The sequence below is a fragment of the Cricetulus griseus genome (assembly GCF_003668045.3).
Source record: "Cricetulus griseus strain 17A/GY chromosome 1 unlocalized genomic scaffold, alternate assembly CriGri-PICRH-1.0 chr1_0, whole genome shotgun sequence".
In the NCBI taxonomy this organism is placed as follows: Eukaryota; Metazoa; Chordata; class Mammalia; order Rodentia; family Cricetidae; genus Cricetulus; species Cricetulus griseus.
The window spans coordinates 112,305,440-112,333,283 of record NW_023276806.1 but is presented as its reverse complement, the minus strand read 5'-3'; the positions used below and the strand labels follow the sequence as shown (position 1 = coordinate 112,333,283).

The following is a 27,844-nucleotide window of genomic DNA, read 5'->3' as shown; positions in this document are numbered from 1 at the left end:
ACATAAAAACAAAATTTCCTTTCTTTTTCAGAAGTGTGTTACAGAAGAGTGTTTCTTTTTTGAACGCTTGGAATCTAATAACTACAATACTTACCGGTCAAGGAAATACTCCAGTTGGTATGTGGCACTGAAACGAACTGGGCAGTATAAACTCGGATCCAAAACGGGACCTGGGCAGAAGGCCATACTGTTTCTTCCGATGTCTGCTAAGAGCTGACTCACTTTAGAATCTGTTAATGAGAGAAAAGAATGTACACAACTAAGTTTGGATACCTGGTTTGATCACTCATTATGTAACAAGACACTTAACCATTACCTCAGTAAAGAAAAACAGCAAGTTTTGGAAAAAAAATTAAGACTTCCCCCTTTTATAGAGCTTTGGTTGTGACCCAGTAATGATTAGAGCCACAATCTTTTTCATTCATTTTCTTTATTTGAAAAGAGGATTTAAAAACATGTACATTCACACATTTCCATCATGCAAGTGAGAAAGCTGGTACCAGGTATCAACCACGGACTATGTCCATCTTTGGTTCACTTCAGTGTCTGCATTCAATCTACTCCCATTGTGGTTCTGTAACTCTCTGGCAGTCCCCTGTGATAGAGTTTGTAGAACAGGCCTGTGTACACTGCTGGGAGTTCCTCCATACTGAGGTCAATTTTATCGAACCCTTCCCTATGTCCATACAGCAATAGCCTAGCCACCCTGCTGGTGATAGGGGTGGTGTTTTCAGTCTTGGCAAGTTTTTCTAGATCCATCCATTCACACTTCAAGCATTCCTGCTGGCAGAAGTTGATAGTGAAGGAACGTGGCTGCAGGCGGCAGATAAGGTACATGTCCGACTTCCCGAAGGCTTCAGGGTTCCTGTGTTGCTGCCGGATGCTCAGCAGGGACCTGAATTCTGACTTCACACCAGTCTCTTCGAAAACCTCTCGGACTGCTGTGTCACCTATGTGAAAGAGAGAAACAAACATAGAGATTTTTGTTCTTAGAGATGCCATCAAAGGTTTTCAGCTAAAATCTGGAAGTTTAACAGCAAAGCTTTGTCTTCAAACAGCTTTCTGGATGTTGTACAATGCCCTTTGTATTTAAGATGCTTTTTGAGACACTGAGGTTCTCCTTGGAGGCCATGCATGTGTCACATGTGGGAGCCACATCTTCTTAACCCCTTTCTGTTCTATTTCCCAGAAGAACACATTTGCAAACAAAGCTGCAGTTAACATTCTGATCAAACCTTCCTTCACTTTTTATCTTGCCCCGAACATCCATTAAACTGCCTGACTTTGTGAACATTAGAACTGAGAAAAAGGACCCATCCTTGGTTACAGAAGGCTGTAATGCTGAACATACTTGAGTTAGCTGTGAAATGACCCTGGCTTCTTTGTGTTCTCAAGCCTCACAGGGCAAGATCCTTCACCATGGTTATGCTCCCTCCTAACTGCCAGTGGATCCTAGCCTGATTTTGGAAACTGCTTTTTTTTTGAGATCAGATTGTGCAGAACTTGGGATTCATTTCTTCAACATCAAAATGCAGTAGCTGCTTCAGCAAACATTTTCATAAGGCTGGAAATGCATATAATTTTATAATGTAACAAGGTTTTTCAAATTTTACACAAATTTCCACGGCAGGACTTTTATCACCATTAACACTGCATTTATGTCTAGTTTTTTCTAGACACCAAGGAAGACTGCCTGAATGGACTTTACTAATTCTGATCCTATATAGCTGCCTGTCTTGATCGATTTTCTGGTAATCTTTAGAATTGTTATAGATTGTTTAACACCTTCTAATGCCTCTCTGGATGTTTGCCAAATAGCACCTAAGTTTATCTTGCCAGTAATTCTACTGATAACACCTATGCATTGAAGAGCTAGCAAAGGCACATAGTTCCTGTGCACTCAAACCATAGACTGTCTTTCTTGCCCCACTGGACACATGCCAGCCCCTAAGACATGCTCTTGTTTCTAAGAAACAGTTCTGGAAAAGTTCACAGGAACAGTAAGTTGGTTTAAAACACATGTCATCTATCCATCGTTCTTTAATTGTATGCTGACTTCCCCTGTGGTTGAGATTTGTTCATAAGCTAAGCATGGCCAGAAATTACATTTCATAACTGAAAGCACCAAGACAAGACACACAGCTCACCATGTAGATGCCTGCCTCAGTATGCTGGGTTCAGTTCCTGGCACCACATAATGAGAGGGAGGGAACAGAGAACATTCTAGGCTCACAAAGTTTCTCTAGTAAGAAAATAGTTTTCATCTAGCCTACAATACATTATTAAATTTATTATTAAAAATTGTGGCACTAGTCTTAAACTTTTATATAGTGGCCTCTGATATATATATATATATATATATATATATATATATATATATATGACATGCGTGTATATAAAGAGAGAGAGTATATATATACTCTCTCTCTTTATATACTCTGGAAAATAACCTTGGGGATCTTGCTCAGTTCTTAGCACCACTAGTCTGACCAACTGTCTGTAAATTACAGAAACAGGACAGGGTACACAAGAGTGAGTGTTCTACTTAGCAGTCACTATAGTAGTGGTGATAGGATAAACACTGCCTGGGTAGACTGAATAGTTGAACAAATCAGTACATCGCCAACAAGCTGAAAGCAGAAAATGCAAGCTAGTGCTCTTGTTTCTGAAGTGTGGGACATCCTCCCCCTTCCACTTCAAATTTAAATTTCTCAAGATAAACTGCCCTTTCTTTCTAATTATTTTAACAGATTTTAAACTCAGCTGAAATAACAATTTCTGTGGGTGAAGAATCTAGAAGCTCAGTTTTTCTGCTAAAGAGGTATGCTTGAATGTCAGGCTGGATTGTTGAACAATAGGACAGTACAGGGGTCCCATGTTCTGTTTTGTAGGATGTCATGATAGGATGTCCTGAGATGGAACAAAGTGATGGGAGATGTTCAGCATGTGGGTTTCCTTACGCTCCCTCTGTCCCTGCTCAACATCTCTGGTTAGCAAGAGATGGTTTTCACCCATGGTAATGTCATATTTTAGGAAGTCATTTTGTTCCTTTGAACCATACAAGACACCTTTAGGCTCAAGCCTTCAGGACTTCAATTTGTTTTGCATTTCCCAAATGTAATTTCTTAGAAAAACTCTCAGCATATCAATGTTTCACCTACCTTGCATTATCAGAGATGAAAGATTCCCAACAAATGAGCTTTCAAATTAACTAGTATTTATTTACTGGTATTTAATAACAGGCTAATTAACAGCCAGTAAATATCCAACTGCTCAGGGTGGCAACATTCCAAAGTGTATTTCATGCTTTCCCAAACAAAGGTTTCATGAATATAATTTCCAGGTGGTCTAAACAATCTGGCTTCCTCATTAGAGTACTTTTATTTTGTACTGGCTATCAATAGAAACAGGCTGTAGAAGATAAAAGTTCAGTACTTATCCCTAGCATAGTTGTGGACTTTGGGAGCCCAATCCACATACAGGGATACTCCCTGAGCCAACACACATGGGGGTGGGCCTAAGCCCTATCCCAAAGGATATGATAGACTATGATGACCCCCTATGGAAGACCTCACCTTCCCTAGGGAGCAGAAAGGATATGTGATAGGTAGGGTATTAGTTGGGGGGTGGTGGTGCAGTAGGGGAGGAGGGGAGAGAGTGGGAAGTGGGATTGACATGTAAAACAATCTTGTTTCTAATTCAAATAAAAAAGAAACATACATATATATGTATGTATGTATGTATGTATGTATATAAAGAAGATAAGGTTCTAAAGCTATGGTGAATGCCAATGTCTGCTTTTTAGTTCAGATAAGTTATTTTGATAACCACAGATACTTAAAAAATTAGTAGTACATTTAAAATGATCTAGACTTAAAGGAAAGATTCTGGAATTATACTTAAAACAGAATTTATAAATAATTTACTTGAAAATGTGTTTCATTTACATCTAAGTGTGTCTGAAATTCTTAGGATTTATTGAAGTTCAAAGGAAAAACAAAAGCCACCTCAATTCATTTGAAAAGGTATGTCTCAGGAAGAAAAGTCACATGGGGCTGCAGATGGCTTCCCCTCAGTGAAGGGTGAGAAGGCTAGCCTTGAATTACCTTGTTCACACACCCTCACATATCACATAGGTAATGGGAGAAAATGCAGAAGTTGGCCTTAGAGAAAAAATGGCATCTACTCTCAGTATTTGGCACCCCTACAAAATACAGATGTTTTTGAAGACATGGTCTAAGTAGCACAGGGTAGCCTGAAACACCATCCTCTTGCCTCAACCTCCTTAGTACTGGGATAAACAGGCATATGCTATCACACCAAGGTCCCCAGAGTACACACTGTCAACAGACTACCCCCCCCCACCCCGAGAACTAAGCAAGCAATCAGTGAGAACATAAAACCAAGGTCTGTTTTACAGATAACAACGTCATCAGTGTGCTGATGGGTTGTTAGGAGCTGGCCACATAAATATAGACAGGGCATTTGGATCTGTGTAACATTTAAAAACTCAGACTTCATGAACATACACTCAAATATAAACACAGGAGACTGCTCTAATACAGTGCCTGGTTAAGGAGAAATAATGTTAAAAAAAAGGTCTTTGAGAAATAATATTGATATCTAATGTATTATTTATTGACCAGGATGATGTTGAATTTAACCTAATGGTTTAAGGAACAGCATAATTCTATACTTTGTAGATCAGTGACTAAGTCCTTAGCTCCCAGCCTTTCTCTCTATAAGCTGCTTTGGTGGGAGATGAGAAGCATGTCATTTCCCTCTTGAGACTTCTCATAAGGTATTTTACTAGGTTTCGGACTATTCGTAATAAATAGCAAAATCTTCAAAAGAGAATTAATTATATCACTATCTCCTTGTAGTTGGCTTTATTATGCTTCAAAGTTCATTTAAATTTTTTCTCCCATACATAACCATAATAGAGTCAGGAATTCAAAATTTAATAATTTTAGCCTTACTTGAAAAATATTTACAATGTTACTGGTGAACATCTCAAGTTGCTGCCTTTTAGACAACCTCAGAGCACCCCTGGAAAGGGGTGTTAACACTCCCTAGGGATGGCCTTTGCTAGAAAACTCATGCTCAGAGTTTTCATAAATATCAGCCCTCAGAATCTGTCGGATATTTTCTGACTTGATCTGAACAAATTAGAAAATTTAAATTCTTATTCTTAGCTATAAAATCAGAGAAGGAAACATGAATTTTTCATGTTTTCCAAAAATTTTCCAAAATTTTATAAAAATTTTCCAAACAGTTTCAAGCTTATCAGAAATATATAGATACATACCAATATCTTCTCCGGGTTCTGACAGGCCTCCTGGAAACTTCCACATATTTTTCAGCTGCAGTGCAAAATAAATAGTTGGTGTCGTGATTCACTTTCATTCTCTTGTTTCTGTCTGCTACCCTAGTCCACCCACAGCTGGCCAAAACTGTGGTAGCAAAAACTTGTTTTTAGTGATTCCACTCAATTTCCCCCAGCTTTCTTATCATTTCATCTTTTCCCTTTTGATGGAAATGGTGATTGAAGGAATCTTTTCCTCTTATTCTTCAGGAAATAGAAGTGGTGTTATTTAGCTAATGTGACACAACTTGTATTAATGAAACTTTGGAGGGAAGTATCTATTAATTTGTGTACTTTACAGAACCTGGCTGCTAGTTAAATATGAACACATAGGACCTTACACATGCTGCTATTAAGTAGAGTACAGAATAAATGTAATCACTGAGGTATGCTACTCTATAGAGTTTTACATGCATTTACTGGAGTTTGTTTCTAATCACAGATATTACTCAAATTTTCCTCATGTTAATAGTTTTATGTAAAATGTTATTGCTTTTTATGAGTAGTGTAAATAAAATTAATTTGGTTTCTTGGCTATCATTTCTTTGTATTCTTATCAATTATTTCTATATTTTGGGGGGTGGGTGGGAGGATGCTAAGGAGGTATACCTGATCTCTGGCAGAAATAAGAATACAGCAAAATAATTATGAGCTGGCACAAGACAGTTTTCTCATGGCTGACATGATCTGTCTCCTTGTAGAATTCTTCTGTATGTGTTCATCACACTATAACTCTCAAGAATGGTTAGGACCTCATAAACCAGCAGATCTCAGATCCTTCATTCATAAAACCTTTGTGGACCTTCTACTGTGCACTGTGGCCCTTTATCTTCCTGGACGTGTGCTGCTGGGAGCATGCATCCCCTCTCAGCTATGTGGACTTGGAGGCCAATCGTATGGTTCCATACTGTTGATTACTCAGTGCAGAATCCAGGCTTGCGACCCTTCTGTGTCCAACTCAGGCTTGACACTAATTTATGAAGCATATTATGCCTTACTTTACTAGTATAGAAAACTACCTCATCTGCAAGGATACAGTGTCTTTTGGGTTACACTTTGACATGGTTCTGAAAGCTTTGTTCCTCTGGAAACTGGTAAGATACTGGGCACTTCCATCATAAACTATGTAATAAAGTGGTGTAATAGGGCACTTGAGAAGTTGTTATCCTTATGACATTAACCCTGCCCAAACACCAGCATTCCATCATCACAGGCCTATCAATAGCTATGATTTACATTTCAAGCCGAAACTCATGTCTGGCTCCCAGGAATCCTCACAGTGGGTCCTAGCATGCCTGTCAAATCACATTCCATACTCTCTAGTCATTACCATTAAATGTATATGTTTATGTCCCAACACAAACATAAAACTTACTAAAGTCTAGGCACAGTATTACTTAGGCACTGCATAATTTTCTGTTGATGGTAGAAAGTTTGTTTGACTCAGAGATATGACCTTACTATAAGCCTCATAAGTTACTTAGAATAATTTTAGATAGTATATCTGAGAAGTTATGATGTTGTAAATATATATAATAAGGAAAATGTTTAATTTTGTCCAGCAGTATTTAACGAAGGGTCAGAAAGTGTAAAGATAATTACTCTTGCTGGGCTCTAGTGCAGAGACAGCACTAGCCCCAACTTGATTCCCAACACCAGAGTAGAAAAGGCATTCTCCTTCACTTTGACACAAATGCCAAGCATGAAAGCATCTCTAACTATGCTCTTCTCTTAATCTTTGCTGCTTCCTGGACTCTGCCTTTCCTTTATGTACTGTTGCCAGTCTCTCAGGTCAAATCCCACAGTGATGGTTCTGCTTGGTGGCCAGTGTAGCAGCCACGGGTTGAACTCTGTGCCTTCCCATAGTCAATTCCAGTTTCTCAGTTTATTTCTCTATCCTTTAAACTTTTAAAAATTATTTTTAATTTTTATTTATATGTACAAGTGAGTTTGTTTGTGTGTGTGTGTGTGTGTGTGTGTGTGTGTGTGTGTGTGTGTGTGCATGTGTGCATGCCATGTAGATGAGGGCACCTGCAGAGGTCAAAGAAGGCATCAGATTCCTGCAAGCCAGAGTTAGAGGTGGTTGTGAGCCTCCTGACATGGGTGCTATGAGCCGAACTCTCATTTGAGTAGCAAGTGCTTTTAACTGCTGAGCCATCTCTCTAGCACCTCTCCTCTCCTCTCCCATCCCCTCTCCCTTAATCCAGTAAGAAACTCTACTAGTCTGAGTTTGAAATGTCACTTCCTCAGAAGCATCACTGGAAGCTCTCATGGCAAAGGATCCATTCTATGACTATCCAGAGACTGAGCTGCAGGACTGTTGGGGTAGCATGCTTTCAATTTCTGTGCTCTCCATACTGGGAGCAGAGTGCCTGGCAACACTAAGAATGCTACCTCAGTAATGTGTCTTCCCAGTTAAACACTCATCTGTAATATTCTACAGTCAGAAAGTAAGCATGGCATTGAGGATCACACTGGTAGTTTCAGGCCTCTATCACAACTTTATTTAAAGAAGTATCTTAAGTGTCCCATAACTGCTTAGAAGTAACTACTAAAGTATCTTCTACATTCCCTTAGCTACCTAACATTTCTACATTTTATTTTTCTCTAGAGAAAATGTCTGGAAAGCAATCTATAAGGCAGGAATAACTTACTTTATTTCGATCTTGTACGACCAGCACTTTTCTGGTGCTATCATCAAATACAGCACCTTTTGTGGGGGGGAGATAATTGCAAAGTATTAATTTCACTCATCTTCAACTCCTTCCATAATTACCTGTGGTCATTAGAATCCCACACATATTTGAAGGCCTGGTCCAGAAATCTCCGCCAAGAAAACTGTAAAATACCTTTCCACTAAGGAGGGTATTGCTCAGTTGACCAGTTTTCTTTCCTTTTCTCTTCTCTTCTCTCCTCTTTCTTCCTTCTTTCTTTCCTTCCCTCCCACAGCAATTTGGCACTCCCAGGGTAGATACAACATATGTTAAAATCCTGTAAGAATCATGTGCATAAACCTTTTCTATAGATTGTCCATGCCTCACGACACAGATGAACACCTTTTTTATTTACATTTTCTTTGGTGTTCAAACAGTTGTGAGTGCTTGCTGCTGTCCGCGTGGCTCTCTAAAGAGAAACTGTCTATTGAGAGCTTAGACCATTTTATTCCTTACAGATCTAGAAGCTAAGAAGTCCAAAATCAAAATGCTGACCCATGCAGTGTCTTTGAGGGGCTAGTTCTCATAGAGAGCACCCCCACAGGGGGAAGGATGGACCTCTTGGGCCTCTGCAAATAGGGACACTAATGCCTTGTTAAAGACCAAGTCTTTAATCCCCAAACTAATAGGGGATTAGTTTCTAACATGATACAAACATTCATACCTCAGTGCTCAAAACACTAAAAACATAACTGGACTTCTTGTTAAAATTCTTACTCCTTGAAGCACAGTGCAGACTTCTGCTTCCTGACAGAGACCCCAACTATCTCAATATCCATTAAGACCCATCTGAGGCCAGCAACATTTCCTTACTGTGTATGCATGTATTTTACAGCACACTCAGACATTTGGAAGGCTTTATTTTGCATGTGCTTAAAGTGCCAATCCAACTCCTTCAAATACTCATTCATCATACATACTGCTCAGCACACCGTTAACTTTGCTAGACTTTAGGACCCAAACCAAATTTTTCTTTAGTATCTAAAAAAAACCAAAAACCAAAAAAAACTCCCCTTTTTATTTGTATGTATGCTTTGCCTGCATGTATGTCTGTACCATGAGCATGCAGCGCCTAAAGAGGCCAGAGCAGGCAGTGGATCCTCTGGGACTGCAGTTACAGATTGCTGTGAGCTACCATGTGCTTGTCAGGAATCAAACTCAGATCCTCTGGAGGAGCACCAAGTGCTTTTAACTGCTGAACTGCCAAGCTACCTCTCCAGCCTGTTTTTAGGTTTGCTTTTTGGGTTTTCAAGACAGGGTTTCTCTGTGTAGCCTTGCTTTCCTGGAACTCCCTCTGTAGACCAGGTTGGCCTCAAATGCACAGATACCCATGTGCCTGGGATTAAACGAGTGTACCACTACCACCCACCTAGCTTTTAGTATTTTTGTTTGGGCAATCCTGGGTCAAAAACATAAATAATATTTTAATGATTTGTACTAGATTCCTTGAAATGGGCTAACTTAAAACATCCATATGAGAAGATATTTTATATATTCATACCAATTCTTTCAATATTCATTGAGTCTTTTTATGTTACATATGGAAGTCCTTTATGTATTAACTGAGCTCCTTTTATGTATGAGGCATTTTACCAGATGCTGGGGATACAGTAGTAAACATAGCAAAACTTCCCATCTGAGATTCATATCCTGCTGTGTGTGTGTGGAGTGGAGACAAATTAAAGGTTAGTTACACAGAATGCCAGAAAGTAGTAAAAAAGAAATATAGAGACAATGAATGTGAAAGGAGCTTATTTGGAATTCAAGGGCTGGAGAGATGCTCACAGCTTAAGAACCTATACTGTCCTTGCAGAGGACCCAAGTTCAGTTCCCAGCACTCACTTCAGATGCCTTGCAACTACTTGTAACTCCAGCTCCCAGGATCTGAGGCCCTTCCCTGGTCTCCTTCCCTGGTCTCTATGGATACCTGCACACACATGGCAGACACACATACACACACATGCTCATAAACAAAATTTATTTTAAAATTTCAAACATTAGAGCCGGGTATTGGTGGCTCATGCCTTTAATCCCAGCACTTGGGAGGCAGAGGCAGGCAGATCTCTGGGAGTTTGAAGCCAGCCTGGTCTAGGACAGCGAGTTCCAGGACAACCTCCAAAGCAATACAGAGAAACCCTGTCTTGAAAAACAAAAATTCAAACGTTAAAAAGTACTGAAATGAAGCACTACACTTGGTACTCTGAAGCAGGAAAAGACACCTATAACTGTAACTCCAATAAAGGAGGTATAATAAGATGTAAGTCTAACTGGACTTTACAAGGGATTAGAATGCCAAGAAACCTATTTTTAGATTTGAAGGTTTAGTGATTACCTAGCATCTTTTTTCTTTAATGTGTTTGTTCACTAGCAGGATAAACTAAGTAAGAGTGAAAAGATATTAAGCATAATTGGAGCGACCCCTGCTGGTCACAGCAGAAAGCTAAAGCAACACAAAACTGGGAGGGAACTTAAACAGAAGTTCCTTTGCAGCACATTAGGCACTGAGTGGTTCCTGTGCAGTAGCCCATGTGTCTGTCATATAGTCATGTGAGTGTTATAAGGGGGGACTGAGTTCACACAGCCATCATTGAGAGAGCTGGACTTAATAGCCAGGGTTCAGTCCAAGTGGGCACTTAAGGACAGCACTGCCCCATCAAGACACAGCAACTGTTCCATACTTAAAGATGTCATCATCCATACATCTACCCACCCCACCCACCCACTCATCCATCCATCCATCCATCCATCCATCCATCCATCCATCCATCCATCCATCCATCCATCCCCCATGGTATACTGGGTGCCTATTTTGTACTTGGTTTTGTATTTAGCTTGAGGAAACAATGGTGAACAAGACACAAAACATCTGTCTTCAGGGAACTTGCATATTATCAAGGAGAGTTTATATATATATATAATCTTTGGGTTGTGTGGAGTGCTATAAAGAAAAACAGATCTGTATAAAGAATCATAGACTGGTCAAAAAGGCATGAAGGCAGTCCTTATCTTGATAGGAAGTTTGGGAGCTTCCTATCCAGTAAAGTCAGTAAAATGTTTCCCATGCAAGCATGTGGAACTGAGTTTAGATCCTTGGCTTCCACATAAAAAGCCAGACACAGTACATCTGTAGACCAGTGCAAGGAGGTGAAGAAGCCCATTGGCTTGCTACCTCACCAGCCTAGCCAAATCAGTCACTCGAAAGTTATAAAACACTAGGAAGATGGCACTTGAGGATGCCATACACAGTTGTGCTCTGGCTTACATATGCACCCCCCATACCCACACCCACACCCACGCACATGCACTCGGGCCATAGCCTTGCATAAGTCCTGATTGAAGCATCAGCCTATCATCAAATGACTGGGTAGAATCCTCTGAGGTGGAGCCCACAGAACACTTCTGAATGTCTACTTGTTGCAGGAGAAGAAGGCTAATGATAGAGCATAGTACTGGACATTCCCATTAGCTCATCTGTAACACTTTAGATATACAGAGCAGCCTAAAACCTCATATAAACTATATGAAACCCCCAAATTACTGAGGTAATAATTAGCCTGCATTGTTCTTTCACTTAAGGATTCCTTTCTATTTTAAGTGTGTGCTGTGTGTTTTCTGGAAACCTAAGAACTTCCTTAACCCTGGCTCTCAAAAGATGGCCCTGAGGGCAGCAGCAACAACAGCTGGCACAGAGAAAAGAGCAGGAATCAGAACTTGGGGATGGAAGTAGCTGCTCGTTTTGGCAAGCTCTCTAGGAGATTCCAATGCCCAAAGCAACGAGAATTTCCCGTTTTTGAAGGGTAGTGATATATTACTTATGACTTATTAAAGTTAGCCTGAGGATTCAGAAAAGCAAAGTCAGCCTCAAGCTATAGCTATCAGGCGGTGGTGATTCATACCTATAATCCCAGCAGCCAGAAACTAGGAGGTGGTAGTACACACCTTTAATCCCAACATTAGGAAAATATATAAGACAGAAGCAGGATCTCAGAGAGGAATTTGTTCTCCAGCCATGCAGAGGATAGGAAGACATTGAAGCCTTAGGATTCTCCAGCCACACTGAGGAGAGGCAGTAGACTGAGGTTTGGTGAAGCCAGGATCGCCTTTCAGTCTGAGGTACAGTAAGAGCTAGTAGCCAGCTGCTTTGCTTTTCTAATCTTCAGCTTGAAGCTTAAACCCCAATATCTGTCTCTGGGTCTTTTATTTATCATGCAACACTGAAGCTAACTGGGGAGATCAAGGCTCTACACTCATTATACTCTTCTATCTTAAACCACTACCATTTGGCACAATAACCATTTAAAGTCTTAGGAAGTAATAGTCAAATGATTAAATGATTAGTTTGCCTCATTTCAAGTTCAACCTAAAAGTTTTACAGTACAACTTTACACATTTAGTGCATATTTAGACTAGTATATGTGAAACAACCATGAACTTTGCCAGAATCAAAATGGGGTTCCTTGTGTGGGTCCCAACAAAAGGAAGTAAAGCTGGAAGATTATGAAGACAAATCCTTAATATGAATGCTTGATAATAATTACTACAAAGGACTCCTGAAACCACAGCTGGCCGAAGCCAGGACAAAGAGTACTCCATGAGGACAGGCTCAACCTTTGACTAATGCCACTATTGCCCTTAATGTCTGTCTCCAAGGATTACTCTTTTCAGAACCTATTCTAATATTCTGTTTTATCTTTTTAAATTTCTTATCTCTTGAATATATTTCAAGTTTACTATGACATATGTGTGCTGATTATAATACTCTTGAATCACCAAAACAACAACAACAAACTCTTACTTTCTGGAGATTCATTGTTAATTTTGGGTGACATGTGCTTTACTCCCTTATCCCAATTCAGTGCCACCACTGAGAGGTGGAGTTCAATCATCTGTGTGGAGCATGTTAAGTGTGACCTTTGGGAAGCCCACTTCTCCACTTGTTCTCTGTGCCACCCTGTGATCCACGGAACAGACAGCCTTTGTTTTTTACAGTTTGTGCAACTGTAGCACAGTGCTCACTGAACCAGCACCTATGGACAGACTAGTGGCTCAGATGCAAGAAGATATGGTAAACGTGTGAAAAGGTACTTCTGGTGGGCATGGGTCTGAAACTGACCTGCAACCCCTACTTGGTGTGTAGCATATCCTGGAAGTCTGCTAGGTCCTTCTCCCAGCCACAGAGTCAGCGTCGAGGAATGGGATTCTGCATGGTGGAAACAAAAGCCCAGGGAAGCAGCAGGGGCGATGAAGTGGCTTTGCAGGATGGGGATGTGCAGCCATGCAGCTACCCTTCCTTCAGATCGCCACCGTTTTATGGCAGCTAGAATACAGAGGGAGGAAGATAACAATCTGTAAACTTTTCTGTGAGATGAGCAGTCTATGCCTCTCTGCATTACTAGAGCCCAGTTAGGTAATTTCTCCGCCCATCACAGTGCTGGTTGTTTGTAACCATCCCTCCTATTCACAGGTCCAGCACATTGTGGAGTGGACAGAGGAACTGATTAAAAACAATCACAGGTTTAGTGTTTTCCTCTTTGCAGTGCTGAGGATCACAGCTTGGGTCCTGTATATGCTTTAGGGTGCTCTACCACTGACCACATCCCCAGCCCATTCTGTTTCTTTTAATGCCTTAGTTTTAACATTCATAATGATGATGAAAGTTTTTTTTAACTCTTCCAGTGAGAGTTCTGATGTTATTTTTGGTTTACAAACAGAAAGGTGATTAAAAAAAAGAAGTTAAAAAAAAGTCAATTCTCTATTACTAGCATGAAGAAACTTTTAGAATTTTAGAATCTTGTGATTTTGTCATTAACATGTCTACATCTTATATTATGCCTTTACTAATACATTGCATTTTAAACAGTCTATCATTATAATTCCTTCAATGAAAGTGTATTTCTCAATAGCAGCAGCATCCTTCATATTTCCTACATGCTACCCAGCCAGTTTTTACTCTAGACATTTATATTACTTAAACGTTTATTATAAACATCACTCTGAATATAAAGATAGGTTTTCTATCTTAGAAATCTTTACATCTTCTGAATTTTCTATGGGATTAAACCAGGGGGAAAGGTGCTCACTTATTTGAGCCTTAGATATTTCAGATACTTAACATTATTCAAGTGTTCACACTGTGAGAGACAGGTAAGCATTAACTTGCAGGTGGGTGAGAAATTCCACATCCCAGCTGAGACTTCAGCAAAGCCTCTCAGTCACTGATCACTCCCCCAACCTTTATCCCACCCTCTCTATCTTGGTGCCCAAGTATGCCATCATCCATTTCCTCGTCACCTGCCTTTCTCTTCTCTTACTTAGCCTTGCTTACGTAAGCTTCCCCCTGCTAAGGACCACGGGCTCCCCATCTTTGGAGGTCAATTTGCCTACCACAGTGACAAGTTGTTGGTCCTTAATAGACATTGATTTGATCCAGCATGCACTGTGGCTATAGGAGCAGATTCTTCCTACCTCACTTTCTCTAACTGAATCCTTCCTAGTTGAGGTATAATGACATAAAGCAGGATGCACAAGGTCACAAGTGTGCACTTGAAGACTTCTGACCTATGCAGATACCCACAACCAACACCTCCACTCAGACTCCAGAACATCTAAATTATGCAGGTCCTCTGTGCTCCTTCCCTGGCAGTCCTTTCAATCAAATGAGAAGGCTGCTTTCTAAAACACGGGATTTGATCTCCCCTTTAAACTCTCTCTACCTTGGACCATTCATGTTACCACGGTGCCAACGAAAGCATGAGGTTGCCCAGTTCTGACCTCACTTGATTATTAACCTCTCTTCTCCAGTTGCTACTGCAAACCATCTCAACACTGAATTCAGTGCCCATACTAGCTTCATCCAGAGACCCGCTGATGTTCATTCCATAATAATGGAATTATCTTAGACCCGATTCTATTAGGAATTTCTTCCTTCCCCTTTTCCCCTCTAAGAAATGTGGTCCCTCCCCACATCTTGTACCTGGTCCTGGAAGACCAGCTCCTGTACTACCTCATCAACAAGGCTCTTTTAACCACTGCACAGGTGCTACTAGTACATGAACTTAACATGTGCTGTCTGTGTGACTCACTGGAATGTGTCACACATCACCTAACCTGCTAGTAAAATGTCACGATTTTGCAGTCCTCTCACTAGAAGCAGGGCTATTTCACTTCCATTGTAAATCGTATGTGATGCCAGGCATGGCAATTATTGCTATAATTGGAGTGCTCTGGAGGCAGAGGTACGAGGGTCATGAGTGTGTAGCCAGCTTGAGCTATCTATAACATTTATCTGCCTCAAAGGCCCTCTGCCAAGAAATAGTATGTAGGGCTAGGTGCACTATAATCCTAATATCCGAGTTGTCAGTAACAAACAACAGTGAAGGACTAGTGACCTTCATGGGCAAACATGCTTTAACAGCCATTACTAACACATTACAATGTTTAATCTGGAAGAGACAGACATCCTATCAGGCTTTCTTCTCAGATTAGTTGTTCTTTACAGGCATTGCCAATTAATTTTGTTTGATCCCATCACACCAGAATTAGAAGTGGCTCGTAGAACAGTGTGAACAAAGTACAGACCCAGAGCCAGGGGAGGGTACTGCTGCCTCTGTGCCTTGGCGCCATCAATAACTGGATGAGCATGTATGTACTTTTCAGGTTATGAAGACAAAATAAATTCATATTTCTTAAAATGATCATTACAGTGAAATGTTTAATTAAGGATACGCAAAAAGCTGTAAGGGACTTCATTCAGGGTGGTTTTGATGATAATTATCCAGTAACTAGGGCTAGCATTATTCACCTAAGAAGTCTTTTCAGTGGTCATTTGGTTACTGCCTGGCCAAGCACGTGGCACAGTCTGGGACTTGAACCCTGGACACGTTTCTAAATCCACCACTTTCTGGAGTAGTGCTTAGATTAGCACTGGTCACTGGTATGACAAACACCTGTGCCCTCCACATGTGTACACATATCAGTGGGTGGATAGATTCTCCTACTGGTGACATTGCTGGGGTCTGGACAGGGCTTCTCAGCACTTATAAGCAGGAGAGATGATGTGAAGTAGACTGGTTTGAAGATGAAGATTAACAGCATTAGAGGCCCTAACTTGCCGTGTTGCTCACAGGGTAAAGATCGTTTGTAGTTTCCTGGTTATGTGAAAAGAACTTTCCATAGCTGAATTTCCACGCTATGTCTTCAGTTTGAGAAACAGACTGCTCTAATAAACCAGACACTTATCCTAAAGTCAGGGGTCCTTCACTCAAGCTTCCTTTTAGATAACTGGACTCAGCGTTCAAAGCTAGTGATGTGTTCCTATTGAAAATGCAAAGCTCTGTGGGTAGAAACAAGCACTGGTTCTTGACCTGCCAGCTCCTATCTGTCCCGATCAGGAGACAGTTTTGCCTCGCAAGGATTGTGGCAGACTCTAAGTGCCAACAAAACTAAGGCTGCAAGGTTATCAGCGTTTATTAAGAGTTAAACCGTGCTAGGAGCTGCGAACCCTCAGCAATACCAAGGGCGAGTATCCAGGTTTAGACCCGGACACCGCTGAGGGAACTTCCAGGTCACAGCTATTGAACCGCTCGCTGAGTGTCCTTTCAGCTTTCACCTCAGAGCCCGCACGCTCCGCCCTGGTTTCCGGGGCCCGAGACCCGCACTTGCCCTGCAAGAGCCTCCGGAAGGCGGCAGCGTCCAACCCGTGCAGCGCGCGGTGCCGAGCCAGATGCACCGAGACGCCCCCAAATCTGTCCAGCTCGCCTTGCAGCTCTCCCGCCTCTCGCGGGCTGCCCGAGGCTGTGCGTGCCTCTGTCCGGAACCCGGCTCCGCCTGCACGTAGCAGCGCCGCCTGCAAGCCAACCGGTCTCCACAGCCACCTCATTGCTGCACCTAGCTTTTCCGTCGCTCCTAACATTCCCGTTCGCCGCCCCCTCCCCTCCCCACCCCTCCTTTCGCCCCGCCCGCCCCATCTCGCGCCGCGTCCACGTCTCCTGGCTCCGCCCTGTCTCGCCCTCTGCGGAAGCCCCGCCCCTTCTCGTGCCGCCTCCTTGCAGTCGTCCCGCACAGAGCCTCGCCTCTCCTTCCGGCGATCGCCCCGCCCCGCCTCGCCGCAAACAATCTCGTGCAGTCTTCCGGCGCTCGCTCCGCCCCTCTTCGCCGTGAGGAGGGCTGACCGTAAACTCTCGAAAAGTGTCACCTCCGGCTAAAGTTGATCTGGGCTTTCCCATTTGGCCAGAGAGCTCAGTGGAGTTGACCGCGGAGTGTCTTCAGTGGCTCCGGACAGATTTGAGAAACTTCCGAATATTTTTCTTTTGCTATTTTTAAGTCAACCGACACTTGCTTCGGGTCTAGGCAAAGCGGCGTAGAAACCGAAGTTCACTTCTCAGGGGTTCGTGACGTAAACGGAGGTTCCTACGCCAAGCCCATCTTTCTTCACGGAAGCGTCTTGCGAGACCTTCGCGAACCACCTCAGACTCGCGGCCTGCGCTCTACGTGGGGCGTTACGGCGTGCGCGCCGAGCCGCTGACCTCTGACCCGGAAGTTTTCTCCCCGAGCCGCGCACGTTGAGCCGGCTTTGGGTCGGCTCTTTTTTTTCAGACCGCCTGCGGTCATGTCTTCCAAGAAGAACAGAAAGCGGCAGAAGGAGGGCGCCGAGGGCACCTCGCCCTCGCTGTCTGCTGCCTCGTCTCGCGCGGGGACTCCGGCTCCTCTTGCCCGGCCGGACGTGGCGGCGCCGGGGATGCTGGTGGTGACCAACTTCCTCGAGAAAGGTGAGGAAAGCGCGGGCAGCGGCGAGGCTGAGGCGCCGGAGGGGAGTGCGGCGTGTGGAGGTGGGCGTGACTCGGGAGCCCGCGGACCGCGGCGCGTCGGCGGCGCCCGACCCTCATTGCAAAATGCTCCGAGTTTTCCTTTTACTACTTATTCTTCCTTTCCTTACTCTGTCAGTTCTGGGGATCGAGTCCCCGGCCTTGCGTATGCCACGCACGACTCCCTACCGAGCTGTGGCCGCACTCGAGATGGCCTCGGCTCCTGGAAGATTTACCGCCTATCCAACACTGCAAAAAATGTTTCTTACCCAGCAGGCATAGCTCACGCTAAAAAGCTAAATACCGATTTCTGATGGCGAAACCGTGAGGCCTAGCAGACGGCGTTGCGGCTTTAGGAAGGACGGCGTTTCTTCATCCACCACACGGGTTCTGATATTTAGTTGTTGCTATTTAGTCAGTTGCACACTAGTGTTAATAGTGACTTAGCCTTGTCACATGCATAGCTCACTTAGTTTTCGCAGAAGCTGTGACAGGTGAGGCCGGTTTTACAGAGTAGAGAAAGCTAACGGGCTTTCATGTTTTGAGTTCAGATCCGTTTGATTCCAGAGCCGTTGTCTCACATCAGTTTTGTTGGCTTGGTTGACTTTATATCTGAAAAGTCGTTTTCTTGCTAAGTGTCTTAGCATGCTTGATGTGTAATTGTTTCAAAAAAAGGGAGGAGACTTAACTAGGGACATGTTTTTTAATGTCTAGTATGATTTGAAAGACAATTTTAGAGATAGCACAGTGCTTATATTCTGACTTAGAAACCAGACTACAACTTGTTCGTGTTGTGCTCTGAATACTCGACTCCCTTCAAGTAGATCCTTACCACTGTCATTTACATACGTTCATCTTACTTCTGTCTCAAACCCATCGAAAGTTCCACGACTTCTTACTGCCATTACCTTCTCTGCACCTGTTTATTGCCTACTCATTACATGGAGTGTCCGATGCCTGTTTGTCGATCACATACCCCTGGTCCTGTTGGACTTGCATGCCATCATCTACTGTGAACTGCTTTGTAATGGTCACAGTTTGTCTGTGTTGGCAAACCAGTGGATGGTTTTCATTACTCGACTTTTGATGCCCGTAGCCTTTGGCAATGTTGATCTTTTCTTCCTCAAAGCACTTTGCTACTTTATCATTAGGCTTTCATAATTTTCTCCATGTGCATTGGTAATCATTTTCTTTGCACGTTTGCCCTCTTCCATCTGATTCTGAAATATTGAAGTTTCTTAATTCTTAGTCTAATGCCCTCTTTTTTTTTCTCTAAATATAATTCATGGCAAGAATATCCAAAGCTAAGTTTCTCCTTTATATCATCTTCAATTTTGATTAATTTTTGTGAATTGTACTGTTTCTGAGGACGGGCATTGTTGGCGTATGCCTTTAATCCCAGCATTTGAGAGGCAGAGGTAGGTGGATCTCTTGTGAGTTCGAGACCAGCTTGGTCTACAGAATGGGTTCCAGGATAGGTTAGATCTACACAGAGAAACCCTGTCTAGAAAACAAAACAAAACAAAACAAAAAAACCCAAACAAATCAGAAATTTAGGGGTTAGGCATCATTCTCAAATCTGTGTCTGCTCCACTATCGTTTATTATCCAGATATTTTCAGTATTCCTTCTCACAGCATTCCTGCTGCTTCTGTTTCAAACTCAGACATCATTCTTACCTAAACTACTGCAGTGGCCATTATTTGATTTCCCTGCTTGCAGTTTTGTTCTCTTACTCTCTTTTCTACTTTATAGTCAGAATGACCTTGTAAAATGGAAACATACAGTGATACCACTATTCTTCCCTGTGAACTTCCATTGCTGCCAGGATTAGGACTGGTATCTTGGTACAGTACGCTGCCCTGCATGTTTTTTGCCTTCCGTAAGCATCTCTCTTGTTTCTCATCTGTCTTTTAGTCTCTGAAGGATGCATCATACACCCGTCTATCCACAGCATCTGTGCATGCTTTTTCTGTTAAGAAAAATATCTTTTCATATTATTTCTCTTTCTCCACACCTGAATTTTAACAGTACTTTCTTTTGAGTAGCATTCTCTAATTCTTCCAAATTAGGTCAGATCACATGGAAGAGACTTTGCTAGGTCTCAGTCATTTTGTTGTTACATAGTCTTAGTTGGTAACTGAACAGTTATTCCATACTGGTTGGATAACTCATCCTACTAGATTATAAACTCCATGAGGCAATGGAGCAAGGGTGGATGGTTGTTTGAAATTGGCCTGATGGGCTGGTGAAATGACTCAGTGGGTGAAGATCTTATGGCACTGACATTAGGACCAGAATTCAGATATCAAGCACCCATGTAAAAAGCTGGGTGTGGAGGAGGGGAAGATGATTCAGTGGGTAAGAGTGCTTGGTTTGCAAGCATGAGGACCTGAGTTTGAATCCTCAGCACCCATGTATTGTTGCGAGTTATGTAATCCGATAATTGGGAGCTAGAGACAGGTGTATCCTGAGAGCTCATTGGCCCAGAGTAGCCAAAAGGTATCAAGCTTCTTTCTGATTGAGTAAGGCACATAACACAGGGTTATGATGTGGTGATATATACCTGTGATGCATGGGGAGGGGAGACTGTTTTAGTTTCCTTTCCATTGCTGTAAAATACCCTGAAAAAGCAGCTTAAGGGAGAATGGATCACAATTTCAGGTTATAGTTCATCACAAGAAGTCACAATGGCAGGACCTTGAGCAATCTATCCACTTTACATTCACAGTCAGAGCAGAGAACAATAAGTTCTTGTATGAATTCATTGCTTCCTTTTGATTGTGAATGTCATGTGAGTAGCTGCTCTAAGTGCCTGTTGCTATGAGTTCGAGTTTGATCCTTGGAAACTGCATGGTATAAAGGAAAGAGTGGATTCCCTGAAATTGTCCTCCTACCACCATATACATGCATGCATACACTAAATGTACAGTCTTGAAAGAATGAGGACTTGTGGAATGCTTGAGTAGATTTGGATGTTATAAGCAGAGAACTGTATAATGGTGGTATATTGAGAAACAAGGATTTGGATGAAAATTTGTACAAGATCTCCATTAACTGGGAGGTGTGGGGTTTTTTTAGGGAAGGTTTTTAAAATCCTGAACTGTGTGGTTCAGAAGCGGAAACAAGCCTCTAGAGGCAGATAGATGTTCTAATTGTAGTCTTTGAAACCTAGCAGCTAACTTTCTGCAGAAAGTACAGAGACTGTTGGAAGTATAGTTTTTGTAGTTGGTGCTGTCTGTCACGGTGCTGAGGACAGAACCCAAGGCCTTGGCCATTCTAGGGAAGTGTTCTATTCTGACCTAACATACCTGATCCATAGTATGATCTTAATGAACCAAGAGATTTCTTTACTTTAAATTTTGTAGGTTATACACATTATACTCACACATTGTCAGTAAACATTCCAAAAGGTTTGGCTTTACCTTACTTTGTTTAAAAAGGAGTTTTTTTTTTTCAGAATATGATAAATTCCTATATGAATATAGGATTTTAATTTATTTAAAAATGTCTTAATTTCAATTATAAAATAGTATAAAATAAATTAATAAATTAAAATAAATTCTCTCTTCTTTTATAGTAGATGGCAAAGTTCCTAAGACATTCCAGAATTCCCTTGTTCATCTTGGACTTAATACTATGAAGTCTGCAAACATATGTATAGGCCGACCAGTGCTCCTTACCAGTTTGGATGGAAAGCAGGAGGTAAAATTCCTTATCCTTTTACTAGAAACATTGGAAATCGTTCTGATTTTAACTTTGAATACAAGCAGGAGTCAGTGAGCAGAAGTTTTTAATTGTGTATATAGATCAGGAGTTGGTTCTTACCTTCCATGATGTCCGTTTCAGGAGTCATACTCAGGTTATTTGGTCTTTACCTGTTGAACCATCTTACTGACTCCCAAAAATGTACTTTTAAAGATAGTTGTATGAGTGCTAGAGAGATGGCTCAGCAGTTAAGAATGTGCACTGTTTTTCCAAAAGGTCTGAGTTAGGTTCCTAGCACCCACATTGGGCAGTTCACAATTACCTGTAACTCCAGCTCCAGGGGAACCTGATGTCTTTGTGGACACCAGCACATGTCTTCACACCACACATGTACATACATACATACATACATATATTTAAATTAATATATATATTTAAAGTTATCTTTAGAAACTAGTAAGACTGCCATGTACATGGTAGTCACTTAGATATCATAGAGAAAGGACCATTGCTTTTTTGTTTTGTTTTTTTTATAGGGAGGTAGTAGCACATTTCCCTTTAAGCTTTGTTTGTTTTAGTTGTTAAATACATTTCTGTACAGAAATGTTACCTTAAGGTAAGAAGAGCATCTGCCCTCCATACAAATACTCACTTGTTTTCCCTGGATTTGGCTGTACTTCTTGATGCCATATGAAATCTGAAGACTTCCAAGAACAGAGCTTTTAACAGATTTTTAGAAACTTGTCTCTCTCCCTGTTGCCAATTCTGGCCTCTGCCATGGCAACCCCCCCCCCCCCCCCCCCGGCCTTCTTTCGTCCAGGGAAGATGCTTGTGTGTTCTTTTATGGGTATGTGTGTAAATGTGTTCTTATGCATGTAGAGACCTCAGATGTTTCTTAGGTTCCCCCCACCTCACTTTTTGAGACAGGGTCTGGAAGGAATAGATAAGTCTGTGCTGTTTGGCTTGTGTGCCCCAGAGACCTAGCCATCTCTGCCTCTCAGTAGTGAGATTACAAATGTGAGCCACCACACCTGGCTTATTTTCATGGGTTCTGGAGGTTGAACCCAGGTCCTCATGTTTGTGTAGCAAGTACTTTACAGACCGAGCCATCTCTCCAGCTCTAAGATCCAGGTATTAGAGACTCTTACACTATTTTGCAGTGCATCATGGATGGATAGGAAGTACCAGGTTGCATTCATTACAAGTTATCTTGCTTTTAATATTGTTCTCCTTTACTTCTTACCATCTATTAATGTCTTTGTCCTTTTTTTTTTTTAAATCTGCTTTCCATCTTCTCACTATGAGCTGCTTCCTGATCTTCACAGAAGATACAATATTCATTAAAATTAATTTGTGAACTTACATAGTATTTAATTTTATATTTTTGAACTGTAATTTATCCTAATACAGGTTGTGTCATATTATTTGGGAATAATGATTGTGTTTTGTGTGTTAGATATGCTTAACATATGTTCCTTATAAGTTGATGGTATTATATGTACTGATTTTCTGATATTGTTATTTTATTTCTCTTGAGTAGGTTTATACAGCCTGGCCAGTTGCAGGGTTTCCTGGAGGCAAGGTTGGCCTGAGTGAAATGGCACAGAAGAATGTGGGTGTAAGAGCTGGTGAGACCATCCAGGTTCAGCCTCTTTTGGGAGCCGTGCTTCAGGCTCAGGAAATGGACTTGGCACTGAGGTTTGGCTCTTTTCTTTGGCGACTGTCTATCTCAAAGCTTCTCAAAGGATATGTAATGATTGGGGATGGAGAAATGGCTCAGTGGTCAAGAGTCTAGGTTCTTGCAGAGACCCAGTTTTGGTTCCCAGCACCCACAGGACGCATCACAACCATCCATTACTCTAGTTTATTGAATCCAAAGCCCTCTTTTGATTTTGCTGAACACTAGGCACAAATGAGGTACACAGACATACATGCTAGCAAAACATGAAATAAAATAAATAGATCTTTTAAAATAAAAAGAGGTATAAACATTCAGTTTGGGTTTTCTAAATAGATGAAGAAATGTATTCTTATAAATTTTATTTAACTCATATATGAAATGTTATTTTAATATATAATTATAAAAAGTTACTAGTAAGGTACCCCTCCCTTTCCCCACATCAAATCTTTCAAATCCAGTGTGCCTGTTATACTTGTAGCATGTTTGTATCTTTGAGACAATGTCTTACTGTGTAGTCCAGGCTGGCCTTGAATTTATGATCCATTTACCACAGCCTATAGATACTGGAAAATTTGTCCTTTGTGTTTGGGGCGTAAACCAGGGTTTTGTGCATACTTGTACTCCCATTTCTAGCTACAATAGCCATATACATTAAATGAGTAATGATACAGTGTATATGATAGCATAAGCTAAATGAGTGAATATAATTTATGTATAAGGGACTCTGATAACCCTGTAGTTAAGTAACCCTGACATTTTAAATGAAGGGATAATAACTGATGAATACTTAGCAGTGTATTTCATCTTAACTTGCAGTTAAATCAGGATTCTTACAGCTTACTGTGAATAGCTAGGAAATAATTTTTTTTCTCTTTGCCACTGAAGAATATTTTTTCCAATATGAACATGTCAACTACTTTTTAATTAAGAATGCATAAAAATTAATTTCTTAATGAGAAATAACCCCCAGAAATATTTCAGCGAGATAAAGAACTAGGTCTACATTAAATCACAGTCTACATTAAATCACAGTCTGATGTTAAAGGCTTAATAAAACGTTGAAAGAATCAGTGTCTGACAGAGAAAAATAGCCTGGATGACTTTAGACTCAGTATTCATATTTCATAAACCAGAGAAAGAATAGTATTTTCCATTAAAAAGCTAGTACAGACCATTTTTCATTTTCAGTATCAGCAGTTTTCTAAAACATCTTAGCAGTTTGATAACTTTTAAAGATTTCTTTGTTGTTAATTCTTTTGAGAATTGAATACACTGTGTTTCAGCCATATTCACCTCCCCTCTACCAACTCTTCTCAGACCTAACCCTCATTCTCTACCCACCTAACTTAATGTTCCTTTTGTAAACCTATCAAGACTAATTTTTGCTGCCCACATGTCCATGTAGCTTTCTACTGGAGCAAGATCGACTAACCATAGTATACAATCTTAGGTAAAAGTGACTCTTCCTCTCTGAGCAGCTGACAGCTGTTCTCCCAATAGCTTCAGGTCTAGGGATGGGGTGGTCCCTTTTCTGGTGTTATCTCTGAGTAAGAGCTGCAACAAAAGGCAGAGCATCACTTAGTGTACCTCAGTTGGCAATATAGTTACTGGATGACCCAAACTTTGGGCCTGTGGTACAGCCCTAACAACCACAATTACTTTGTGGATTCTGGATGTAAAAATAATTTTTAGTGATATGAATTTGTAACACAGCATGCACAGATACGAGTTTCAATCATATAGAATTTATATTTTGATTAAATGAACTTGCTAGTAAATCTCCCCTGGTACAAAACTACCTCTGTTCTGTGGGTCATCGACAGAGCTGGACAGTTGTAGCTTCTTCTGTTTACACATTCCTGCTCACACATGGAAGAGGAAGAGTGTTTGAAGACTTTATTTACCTATTTAAAATGTTTTCTTTTGTGGGGTGTATGTGAATATGTATACAAATATATGTGGGGATGGAGGTATGCTCATTTGTGGACAAGTGTGGATGCCAGAGTTTGACCTCAAGATGTCTTTTTCAGTCATCTTTCTGTGTCTGTCTGTCTATTCATTTATTTCTCTCTCACTGAATCTGGAGTGTGCTATTTTGTCTAGACTTGCTGGCTAGTCATCTATTACATCGTCCTTCGAAGTGTTGGTGTTACAAGCTCAACTGGCTTTTATGTGGGTACTGGAGATCTGAAGTAGGGTCCTCTTGTTTGGGCAACAGACACCCTCTGAACCATCTCTCTAGCCCTTTGGAAACTGTTAAGCAGGCTTTTAGAAGTAGGTGCAGTGATGTTAGGTGTGCCTACTTCCTGTACTCCCTGAATACAGCTCTTCTGGTGGAGACAGTGATTACTAGGATGATCCCAAACAGTTCCACCAACCAGAGGCCAAGCATTCAAATACATGGGCCCTATTTTTTCCTTAGGCATATTCCTCAGAATCAGTTTCCATTACAGTCACTATTCTTTTCACCTCTTCAGGTAATGTAAGGGATTTGATTTTTCTAAGACCTAATGTGTATACAAAGGGAATGAAGTTGGCTATGGAGAGGAGCCTTTCTGCTAGGCAAGTTCAGAAGGGGGGTGATTAGGCAAGTGTGTTTTCACATGTATTTGGCTAATATCACACAGAAATACTCTTCTCATTGTGACTTAACATGTACAGTATGTGTATTCATGGGTGTTTCTAGATAGACAGATATCTATACATATGTATGTGTATTTATCTAAATATACATGAAGTATATGTGTATGAGACACTGTTTTACAAAGTATTTACCATTTCTATGCAGTATACATTGACATTTCTTTTTTTTCTTTTTTAAGATTTTATTTATTTATTATGTATACAACATTCTGCTTCCATGTACATCTGCATACCAGAACAGGGCACCAGATCTTATAAGGGATGGTTGTGAGCCACCATGTGGTTTCTGGGAATTGAACTCAGGACCTCTGGAAGAGCAGTCGGTGCTCTTAACCGCTGAGCCATCTCTCCAGCCCCTACATTGACATTTCATAAAGGATTAGTTCTTATGGTTTCATGGCCTCCTAATGTATAGTATCTTATGTTTTGAAGATCACCACCCAAGCCTCTGTAGCATCAAACTGAAGATACTTTCCTGCAAGAAATATGTATCTGGAAAGTGTAAATAGTTGCCAACATTGTTTTTTTTTTTTTTTTTTTTTTTTTTCAGATTTTAAACAAATTGTTCTTCTGGTCTATAATAGCTATGCATGGCACTTTTTCCATGGTTTAGTTTTTAGTCTACCTAATGCTGATTTCTGTTTGTTTTTCTTTTCTCTCCATAGTGACAAAGATAAAGAAATTAATGAAGAAGAACTGACTGGTTGTATTCTGAGAAAACTGGGTGAGACTAGTATTTTAAATTGTTTTCTTCAATTTTAAGCAGCAGCAAACAGTGCTTATGGATTTTTTTTTTTTAATAGCTAAGTGAATATTCTCTTATATTTTTGTTTGTGAGCCTAGCCTTTAATGGCTGAGCCATCTCTCTAGGCTACAATATTCTCATTCTTCAAATACCCATTTGAAGATAAAGATGGTGGTAGAAGTAAAGCTCTGTGTGTGCGCATGTGCATGCAAGCATGCATGCAGTGACACCCCCTCCATGCATACATTTTTGGGCGTGCATGTATTGTGCCTCAATGATTTGGGTCATGACACCCTAACTAGGGGTGAGGGAATGAAGAAAAGACAAACAGACGTACAGAAAAGCTGGGGTCAAATGGGAGTGGGCTCACTCTGATGACGTGGCACTTAATACTACCAACAACTAGGAACCTAAGCATTTTATTAGGTACAACAAAGAGGGAGGAGTTAGCTAATCTCAGGAGGAAGTGTCTGTATGTAGATAGTCTTTCAGGCTGTAAACCTCTGGGAGGAAGAGGAAGCTGCAGTTGCTAGTTTTTTATACACTGGTACCTGGACCTCCTAGGAAAGCTTTGCTCTCCTTCATTTGAACCTGGTCCATATGGTAAGTGGCTTTGCTTATTTGTAATGGGTTTGAAGCTTTGGAGTCCTTCTCATGCTATGCACATGTCTGCAATACACATTGACTGAATACACATTCAGTCACTCAGGACTTTCTCCTCTCCATACACGAGTGCATGCCTGTGTGTGCTTGAGTGTACATGGAGGCCAGAGGTTGACACTGGGTGCTTCATTCTCCACCTTCTTTATTTGTTTAGAATGAATCTTTGACTGAACTAGAAGTTGATGGGTTCAGCTAGACTAGCTCATCAGCAAGCTGAAGGCATCCTCCTGTCTGCTTCCCCAGGGCTGAAATTACAGGGCAGCATCAGTATGCCTGGGTTTTCATAAGGGTGCTAGGGATCTGTACTCAGGTCCTTGTGTTTGTTCAGCAAGCCCTTTACTACCTGAGCCATTGCCACAACCCAAGAACTGAGACCCTTTTTAATTAACTTATTTATTTTGATTGTATGTGTATGAATGTTTGTCTGCATATATGTGTGTATACCACATGAGTGACTAAATTGAGACTTTTTAATCTTTGTGCTTAACACATTTTCCACTAAGGAACATTGCAGTGTTGGTTT

At 41.2% G+C, this 27,844-nt stretch overlaps 3 protein-coding genes across 8 annotated transcripts in view; 2 read left to right on the top strand and 1 right to left on the bottom strand.

Moving 5' to 3' along the window:
- Positions 1–420, top strand: part of Fgf2 (fibroblast growth factor 2) — a 57,254-nt gene extending 56,834 nt beyond the window's left edge. The window contains exon 3 of the mRNA XM_027391961.2: positions 32–420. Within this exon, the coding sequence (XP_027247762.1) occupies positions 32–217 (186 nt within the window). The 3' untranslated portion in view covers positions 218–420. The remainder of the gene's footprint in view (positions 1–31) is intronic.
- Positions 412–17,539, bottom strand: Nudt6 (nudix hydrolase 6). Of its 3 annotated transcripts, none has more exons than XM_027391959.2 (5): positions 17,273–17,539; positions 13,193–13,396; positions 8,020–8,075; positions 5,309–5,363; positions 412–950 (listed from the first exon to the last, which is right to left on the bottom strand). In XM_027391959.2, exons 1-5 carry the CDS (start codon positions 17,301–17,303, stop codon positions 553–555), a joined length of 744 nt encoding a protein of 247 aa, XP_027247760.1. In that variant the 5' UTR covers positions 17,304–17,539; the 3' UTR covers positions 412–552. The 3 variants fall into 3 exon arrangements, with proteins under 3 accessions (XP_027247760.1, XP_027247759.1, XP_035306308.1); XM_027391958.2 differs by lacking the exon at positions 17,273–17,539 and adding an exon at positions 16,741–16,998; XM_035450417.1 differs by lacking the exons at positions 8,020–8,075; positions 17,273–17,539 and having other exon boundaries at positions 13,193–13,331.
- A 9-nt stretch (positions 17,540–17,548) lies between these two features.
- The window catches only part of Spata5 (spermatogenesis associated 5), a 178,001-nt gene continuing 167,705 nt past the window's right edge, over positions 17,549–27,844 (top strand). For 3 of the 4 annotated variants that reach the window (XM_027391953.2, XM_027391950.2, XM_027391952.2), the window contains exons 1-4: positions 17,549–17,846; positions 21,462–21,586; positions 23,130–23,287; positions 26,579–26,637. In XM_027391953.2, the coding sequence (XP_027247754.1) occupies positions 17,687–17,846; positions 21,462–21,586; positions 23,130–23,287; positions 26,579–26,637 (502 nt within the window). In that variant the 5' untranslated portion in view covers positions 17,549–17,686. The remainder of the gene's footprint in view (positions 17,847–21,461; positions 21,587–23,129; positions 23,288–26,578; positions 26,638–27,844) is intronic. The other variant, XM_027391951.2, reaches the window with a different exon arrangement.

Bases quoted from the DNA above. Each gene is read 5' to 3' on its own strand.
- Nudt6 (XM_027391958.2), bottom strand. From the start codon at position 16,990: ATGTTAGGAGCGACGGAAAAGCTAGGTGCAGCAATGAGGTGGCTGTGG. The intron at 13,397-16,740 runs GCAAGTGCGGGT...TCTGTATTCTAG, and splicing joins CTTCCGGAGGCTCTTGCAGG to CTGCCATAAAACGGTGGCGA. The intron at 951-5,308 runs GTATGTATCTAT...TCTTTCACATAG, and splicing joins AGAACCCGGAGAAGATATTG to GTGACACAGCAGTCCGAGAG.